Source organism: Camarhynchus parvulus, chromosome 4 (assembly GCF_901933205.1).
Source record: "Camarhynchus parvulus chromosome 4, STF_HiC, whole genome shotgun sequence".
In the NCBI taxonomy this organism is placed as follows: Eukaryota; Metazoa; Chordata; class Aves; order Passeriformes; family Thraupidae; genus Camarhynchus; species Camarhynchus parvulus.
In genome coordinates this window covers 61,277,194-61,285,188 of record NC_044574.1, presented here as the reverse complement: position 1 = coordinate 61,285,188, position 7,995 = coordinate 61,277,194, and the positions used below count along the sequence as shown (strand labels likewise).

At 65.0% G+C, this 7,995-nt stretch overlaps 1 protein-coding gene across 1 annotated transcript; it reads right to left on the bottom strand.

Annotated features, from left to right (window-relative positions):
- Nucleotides 1-2,137: 2,137 nt before the first annotated feature.
- Nucleotides 2,138-6,177, bottom strand: BTC (betacellulin). The gene is made up of 5 exons (XM_030947815.1): nt 6,105-6,177; nt 3,343-3,438; nt 2,975-3,092; nt 2,699-2,845; nt 2,138-2,396 (listed from the first exon to the last, which is right to left on the bottom strand). The coding sequence occupies exons 1-5, from the start codon at nt 6,175-6,177 to the stop codon at nt 2,291-2,293; spliced, it is 540 nt and encodes a 179-aa protein (XP_030803675.1). The 3' UTR covers nt 2,138-2,290.
- Between the last annotated feature and the right edge of the window lie 1,818 nt (nt 6,178-7,995).

Here is a 7,995-nt window from a genome sequence, read left to right as displayed (position 1 = left end):
CCTCATTCCTGTGCTCAGGTTTGCATCCTTCACATTCCAGATGTGCAGGGTAAGGGCTGACAATTCCAGTGACCCTGTGGGATTCCAAGGAAAACTGGGGAAATGCCGTTAAGTCAGCCAAGGATATCTCTGCCAGGTGACACCATCACTGCTTATGGGGGGAAAAGCCACCCAAAAAAACTCAACTGCTATTCGAAACATCACAAATCATAATCCTCCTACCAAAACCACCAGATTTCCTTGGAAAGTTCAGGCTGCTCCTGCCTGATGCCAGCCAGCATCACCTCCCCAGGGATTCCATCCAGTCCTTGCCAGTCTGGGCGTAAACCAGTTGGCTTTCCCACTCTCTGTTCTAGCTGGGATTTTTTTTTAATGGCAATTTTCTTTTCCAGCTGTCATTCCTCCTGCCCTTAGCCCCGTGACACAAGGTGGATTCACCTTCTGCCTTTTCATTCTCTCTAACCCATTCCCAAAAAATGTAAAGGAAGCAGCAAAGGTCCTGGCTTGGTTGTATAGGGTTTTTCTTTTAAATTCCCAGCCTTAGTGCTCAGCACAACACCTCCTGTCCAGTCTGTCTGTTCTCCAGGAACTCATCAGGTTAAAGCAGGAATTCGGTGGCAGTGCAGGAATTCCAGGGTGGCATCCAGGGAAGCATCACTTCACTACAACCAGGGAATGTGGGGCTGCCATGGGAAAAGCCCAGTGAGAATTACCTAAAGCACTGAATAAAACAGCTCCAACATTCACCTGGCCAGTGCTCCATGAAGCTTTATAAAAAAACCTGAAAGTGTTTTATCCACCTCTGAGACCTGCAGCGCTGCTGACTTACCAGAGCCTGCTTTTCCCAGCCCTTTTGGGCCTGCAGCATCCCAGCCATCAGCTCCAACCCCCCAAAAAACAGACAGGAAAAAGTATCATACCTCCTTTTCATTTTATTGGTCTCCCAGACTGTGTACAGCACATTCCCAAAGCAGCAACAAGCATTTTTCCTCTTGGCTTGGCTCCCCCCAGGCAGGCCCAGCAAAGCCTGGGGATAAAGAGCCCTTTATGGAGGGAGGGGGGGGATGAGCTCACACCAGGGCCTCCAGCAGCTGCGGGGAATTGAGAATCCACCTCCCCACCCTGGACCCTGCTGAAGCAGGTGCCCAAAACAATGTCCTCGGGCACCTCAGGGCCGTGCTCCTTGCCTGGGCACGGGGATAAGCCCTCCACAGCCCCATGGCATCGCCTGGGCACCAGCAGCTCCCCAGGGACTGGCACCACTGGGGCAGTCACCGGCCCCCGGTTGGAACAGGAGCCGCTCCCGTGCCGGGAATTGGGAGCTGCTGGGGCCCCGCTGCTCCACCGCATCCCCACCTCCAGTGGTACCGCCTGGGCGGCACCAGGGCCACCCGGCCCCATCCCGGGATGCCGATGGGGTCCCCCCGCAGGGGGTCGGTGCCCAAACCCACTGCCAGGGACGCGGGCACCCCAGCGGGCACGCCGCGGTTTGGCGCCCTCGCGTGGCCATTGCGGGCTCTGTAGGCACCGCCCCCGCCCCAGCTCAGTGTCGCCGTCTGGCGGCCGCGTTGCGACAGCGCAGCGCCCGGTGCCTGCCGGGGCAGGGTCCGGACCGCAGCTCCGGGCACCGCAGCCCGCAGCGAGGGGCTACGGGAGCCAACGGCCCCGGCTCACCCAGTTCTGCCCCGGTTCTCACCTATTTTGTACCGGTTTTGCCCGGTTTTCCTCACCCTCTCCCTCCCCTTTCCCGCTGGGTGTCGGGAACCGGGAGGGCGCCCGGGGACGCTGAGCTGGGCTCGGTCCCTGCGGGGAGGCGCGGCGGCAATGGGGGAAGCTCCAGCACAGCCTCCAGGCCGCCCGGGACGGGACCCGAACCCGGCAGAGCCCCTTGGACCGGGAGCACGACCGGGAGCGGGACCGGGAGCGGAGCCGGGCCCGGGATGGAGGCGCCGCGGTTGTGGCGCCCTCGCGTGGCCATTGAGGGCACTGCAGGCGGGCCGCCCCCGCCCCAGCTCAGTGTCGCCGTCTGGCGGCCGCGGTGCGGCAGCGCAGCCCCCGCGCCCCAAGGACATCGGCGACACCACTGGGGACAACTTTCCGTCACCCCTTTATTCAAGCCGCCGCACGCTTTAGCCCTCGCCCATGCAGCCAGCCGCTGCTGCCATCCGGGACCCGCCCGCAGGTACCGGGAGCTCCTGTGGAGAAAGCGGAGCCCGTCGGTCTCGGCATCCACCCCAATGCGGGGCTCTGGTCGCACCGGCTCGGTCGCCCCTCCCGCTCCCCTGCACCTTCACGCGATGCCCGTTTCCCGCACATCTTCACTTCTGGAAGGTCCGTCCTTGTTTAGAGTTTCCATCTCTTCTGCCTTCCTCTTCCTACGCTGCCTCCGACAGTGGCTTGACAGGAGGGGGAAAATCATAAAAAACAAACAAACAAACAAAAAAGAGGCAGAAGGGGACATGGCAGTGATGCTCCTCCCTCTCCCTCGGCTTTTACCCCGCAGAAGATCCCCAGGGGACAACACCTGCTTTCCAGCCCCAAAGGAATGTCTCAGGCACCTCCCAACACCTGCAGGACCATGTCCCACCAGCCTGGGACAGCCCCAGTTCAGCCTGCCCCAAGCCAGGGGAGCCGGGCAGGATTTACTCCCCCTTCCCTTTCCCTTCCCTTTCCCTTCCCTCCCCGTTCCCCCACGTACTGGCTGCAGAGGCAGATGCCAACAACGAGGATGATGAGGGCGGCGATGGCGACGATCAGGGAGATGATGACGATCTGGCCCTGGTCCCCTCGCAGGTAGAACAGATCCACCCTCTCGCAGCGAGCCCCGGTGTAGCCCCGCTCACACCTGCCCGGGCACAGGGGAGGCACAGGGCGGTCCCAAAAGCTGCCGTGCTGCCCATGGCCCCCTCACGCCGCGTTCCCGGGGGGGACGGGCGCAGCATCTCGTGCCGTGTCCCCACCGCGGGTGACTTACACACAAGCGGGGGCCTGCTCGGCCACGAGGAAGCGGCACCTGCCCTTGACACAGTAGTGCTGGTACTCCTCCGGGCACCGCGAGAAGTGGCCCTGCCGCCGCGGCTGCGTGCCGTTCCCTGCGGTGACAAGGACGGAGAGTGGCCCCAGAGGGGTGACAGCTCTGCCCAGAGGCAGCAGCGCCCCTGAGCCACAGCATCCTCGCAGAAGCTCCGAGCCCGGCCGGCAGCAGCCAGCGGGGGTGGCATGGGTGTCCTTGGCACAGCGATGCCACACGGCTACGCTAGACACAACATCTGTTCATCCGCCATCCTGGCCCCCTCTCCTGCTCCCTTCCACGGCCTCGGGCTGCCCCCGGCGCGCCCTTACCTGTGCATGCCTTGGCTGTGCCGCAGCTGAGCCCCTCCGTGCCGTGCCCGGCCGTGACGTTGGTATCGGCGCCCACGCAGCTGAAGAGTGCCAAGCCTGGAAGGCAGCGGAGGCAGCTCAGAGGGGGACCCCCAGCAGCCCCAGAGCCACAGCGGGGGCGCTGGCAGCGGGCTCTGCAGCTGGGCCCGCGGCCCCCCTGCGCTGGCGGCATCAGCTTTTCCCCAGGGCCGGGAGAAGGGAGAGCCGCTCCCCGCCCGCTGCCTCCACCCAGCAACGCCGGGCACGGAGCTCTGCGAGCCAGCCCGGTGGGTTTTGGACCACACAGCCCGGCCAGCTGCTGCTCTGCCCGGGGAGGATGCAGGGAGGGATCCCCAGGGAGATCCGGACTCATGGAATCTCTGATGGATTTGGGCCATAAGGGGCTGTAAAGTTCATGCAACCCTGCTGCCACGGGCAGGGACACCTTCCACTAGCCCAGGTTGCTCCAAGCCCTGTCCAACCTGCTTTTGGACACTTCCAGGGATGGAGCAGCCACAGCTTCCCTGGGCAACCTGTGCCAGGACTCCCCACCCTCCCAGGGAAGAATTCCTTCCCAGTATCTAATCTAAACCTGCCCTTTGTCAGTGCGGAGCCCTTCCCCTTTGTCCTGTCGTTCCGTGCCCTTGTCACAAGTCCTTCTGCAGCTCCCTTGGTGCCCCTTTAGGCACCGCGAGGTGCTCCGAGGTCTGCCCGGAGCCCCGCACAGCCTGGGCAAGGGGAAAGGGGGGGAAAGGGGCCACCCCACTCTCCCCGTGGCCCCGGGGGTGAAACCGAGCCGGGCGCGTCAGAGCGGCGGTAACCGGATCGCTGGCATACCAGCCTGACTCAGCACGGCCCCGCTCCCGCCCGGCCCTCCCCGGGGATTCACCGGCCGAGGCGGCGCCCAGGGAGCGGGGACAGGTCCTGCCTGACGGGCAGGGCCCGGGTGGCTCCCGCAGAGGCGGCTCCCGAGGCGGGGCTGTGCCATCCCGCGTGGGGGCACTTGGAGGCTTCCCAGGGAGCGCAGAGTTTGCACAGCCAAATCCTGGCAGCCTGATCTCCCGCTCCGTTTCCTCATCCGGCACCTTGGAAACAGCGGTGGGAGCTGCTCCGATCCTCCGGGTCCCCCCCGTCCCGCAGCGGGGACATTCCCGGCGCACACGTCCCTCCTGGCTATATATAGCCAGCACCGCGCTGCCGGCGCCAGCGCCCCGAGAGAGCCGGCGGGGGGAAAGGGAGCCCACCGCCCCACCCAGAGGGTGGGAGCTGCAGCCCAGAGCCAGGGATGAGCCATGGGGCGGCTGCAGCCCGGGATGCAGCTGTGGGCGGCGTGGGCACAGCCGGGACAGGCAGGGAGGGAGGCTGACTTCACTCGCGGTGACCGAGTTCCCAGCTCGACATGGAAAGATCCCCACCAAGCCGAGCTCCCCACCCTTATTGCATCCAGATGCGGAGTTCTGGCACCCTCCGGGCTGGCAGCCCCTCGGCAGGGCCGCCCTGGTGGCAGTGCCAGCCCCGGGGGAGGGGGCTGTGCCCACCCACGGCCGCACCGCGGCACCCGGAGGCTGCAGGTGCCAGCACCCTCAGCTCCCTGATGCGCTGGCTGCGCTATCTTGGGCTGCACCCTCTCCTGAGCAGGCAGAGATAAGCCAGGGAAGCATCCCAAACACTGGATTTTTTTGCTGTTGCCATCCCTACGCTCTCCCGGGAAAGCCCAGAGCGTAGGGAAGCAGCCAGCCAGGACGTGGCCGTGCTCTGAGGGGACACACCGGCCCCAAACCAGGTCGGCTACCCTCGGTTTCCTCCTGCCAGCACAGGTTTGGCAGGTTCGGCCAAGTGCTGTCACCAGCCCTGCCAAAGGGCCAAACCCAAGCTGCTCCCTGTGGAGAGAAAAGCTCCCCCGAAATCCCAGTGCCGGGGAGGATTCCCTGCCAGGGAGGGTCTCAGCTCCCCAGCCTGGCTGTGGTTATTTCCTGGCAGCAATCAGCACACACCTGTCTGCAGCTGCCTGCTTCCCAAAAACTTAGGAACTAACACGGGAATTTAATGCAACACGCTTTAGGTACTGCCCCCTGCCCCGGCATCCCACATTCCCAGCGCTGCCAAGGGTGGCCGCGGGCACTCGGGCACCCATCTGCAGTGTCCCTTCAACAGGTAGCAAAAGCATCCCGGTCCTGCTCCAGGATCCAGCCGGGACATCCTGGCCCCCACGCTGGCCCCAAGGGATTCAGAGGCAGCAGGGGGGCACTGGATTAGAACGGTGGGGAGATCCAGGATGGGACCTGGGGGCACAGGGGTTGGCCAGGGACAGGGCTGGGCATAGAGGAAGGGCTGGCATGGATGGGATTGTCCAGGGGGGCACAGGGAGCCACTGGGATGGGATAGGGCCAGCACCAGGATGGGGTGTAAGAGAGGGGAACACAAGGGTGCAGCAGAAAGGGACCCGGGGAGCAGCAGGATGGGATGGCGGAGCACCAGGACAGGCGGGGGGAGCACCGGGATGGCGCCGGGAGGCAGGTGCAGGATCGTCAGTCTGGGAGCGGGAAGCAGCGGCCCCGGAGAGGGACAGTGAAGGGACAGGGGGTGACACCGGGCTGGAACAGCGGAGGTGACACCGTGCAGGGACGCGGAGCGCCGTGCAGGGGCGGGAAGCACCGGGCCGGGACGGGGAGGAACAGCTCCCTGCCAGCCGCTGGGTATCCCGGGGCGGGCAGGTGGCGGGTCCGGGGGACGCCCGTGCTTACCGGAGGCGAGGGCCAGGCAGAGCAGCAGGGTACCGGGGCCGCCGCCCGGGGCCGGGGCCGCCGCCGCCTCCATGCGCGCCGCCGCCGCCTGCCCGGTGCCCGGTGCCCGGCAGCTGCGCGGGGCGGGACGGGGGCGGCCGCTCGGGCACCGCCGCCCTCCTCCTCCTCCTCCTCCTCCTGCTGCGCCTCCTCCTCCAGCTGCGCGGCTCCCAGCCAGCCCGAGCCATCCCTCGGCGGTGCCGGTGTCCCCTCCCGGGTGTCGCACCCACGCGTGTCCCACCTCGTCCTGCCAGGAGGCGTCAAGCAGATGCCTCGCCGCGGATCCCTGGGGATTTGGGCAGCCGGAGGGATCCCCCATCCTGCCACGGCTTCCAAGCAGGGCTCTGGGCATCCCCTCTCCAGGGGGACAGAGCGTCCCAGTCCAGCCTCGCCTCCCCAAAGCATTTATCCGTGGCCAGCTTGCTGTAGCAAGGTGGATTAATTCACAGCGAGCGGCTGTAAAACACCCTCCCAGGGGCCCTGGCAGGCAAGGACGGCAGCCCCAATTATTCTGCAAGGGGCTGTGCCTTCACAAAATACACTTCGCGGTGTAATTTTTCCCTCGGGGCGTGCTGGGAGGGTATTCCCGCTCCCCCGAGTGACATCCTGGGGAACAGAAGAGACGCACAGGGGTGAAGGTGTCCCCCGGGTGCCGGCGTGTCCCCTCTGCCCTCCGGGGCTGCTCGGCAGGGATGCTCCGGCGCTGTCCCGGCTCCCAGCAGGGTTCAGGGGCTCTCCCGGCAGAGAGGGGCGCGGGCAGGGAGCGGCCGCGGAGCCCCCGGGCGCCGATGGAGGTGGAAATGAAAGACTGGAAAGAACGGGTGACCTCAAACCGCAGGCTGGCAGCTATTAATGTGAGTGCTGGCAGCCACCCAGCCATGCCATTTGGCCGCTGACCAGCGGGTGAGCAAGTTTCCCTAGTCCTGGCCAGCCAAAAATTCCTGCTGCAGGCTCCGGCACACCGGGACGGCCGGCCCCTCGGCTCACGGCCACGCCGGCTCCCTGCCAGCGCCCCCCAAAACCAGGCAAAGCGTCATAAACCACCAGGATGGTGCAAAAGCTCTGCTGAGGGCTTGGGCAAGACCAGCAAAACTGGCAGCTGGCAGCAGCACGTGGCACAGGGCCACCCAAGAGGAGCTGGCTTCATCCCGGTGAGGTGGGCAAAGACAGGGAGCAGGCAAAAAAAAAAAATAATGCCCACTAAAAGAAAAAATTCCCTCCAGCATCCTTCATATCTGGATAAAACTGGTGGGGGAAAGGCATTTTAAAGAGATTTTAAAGGGCTGGAACCTCAGGGAAGATGGTACCGGCAGCAATGGGAAAGAGATGGCCAAAGTTACCCCCAAAAAAGGATCTCTCCCTGCTCCCGGGAGGCCGTGCCGGGAGGAGCAGGCCGAGGTGACCGGCAGGTGGCAGCTGCAGCCCAGGGCTGGCGCCCTCGGGGCGCTCCGGGCTCGCCACAGCCCGGCCCCGGGCACCCCAAACGCGGCTCGCGCCCGGGGCCGCGGCGAGGGGCAGCGGCGGTGCCCAGCCCCGTCCCCCCCGAGAAACTCCTGCCCATGGAAGCACGCAGCATCCAAAAACAACAGAGATGTGAGAAGGGAACCAGGGGGAGGATCACGCTGTTCCCACGGCAGCAGCAGCAGCAGCATTATTTTCCCTCCTCCCCAGCTCAAGGAGAGCGGAGATGCTGATAGCGCCCGTCCGCCTGAGGAATGCCAGCTGACTTGGATTTTGTGCCCTGCTGGTTCAGGCCCAGAGCCAGGATCCATCCTGAGAAAAGGCCACACAATACAGCAGAGCAGAGGGCTGAGCAACCCCGGGTAAAGATAGCTCGGCCATAGCCCAGGCT

Coding starts and splice junctions, on each gene's coding strand:
- BTC (XM_030947815.1), bottom strand. CDS start 6,177: ATGGAGGCGGCGGCGGCCCCGGCCCCGGGCGGCGGCCCCGGTACCCTG. Junction 3,439..6,104: donor CTGCCTGGCCCTCGCCTCCG/GTAAGCACGGGC, acceptor GCTGCCTTCCAG/GCTTGGCACTCTTCAGCTGC. Junction 2,397..2,698: donor GGCATCTGCCTCTGCAGCCA/GTACGTGGGGGA, acceptor CCTCCTGTCAAG/CCACTGTCGGAGGCAGCGTA.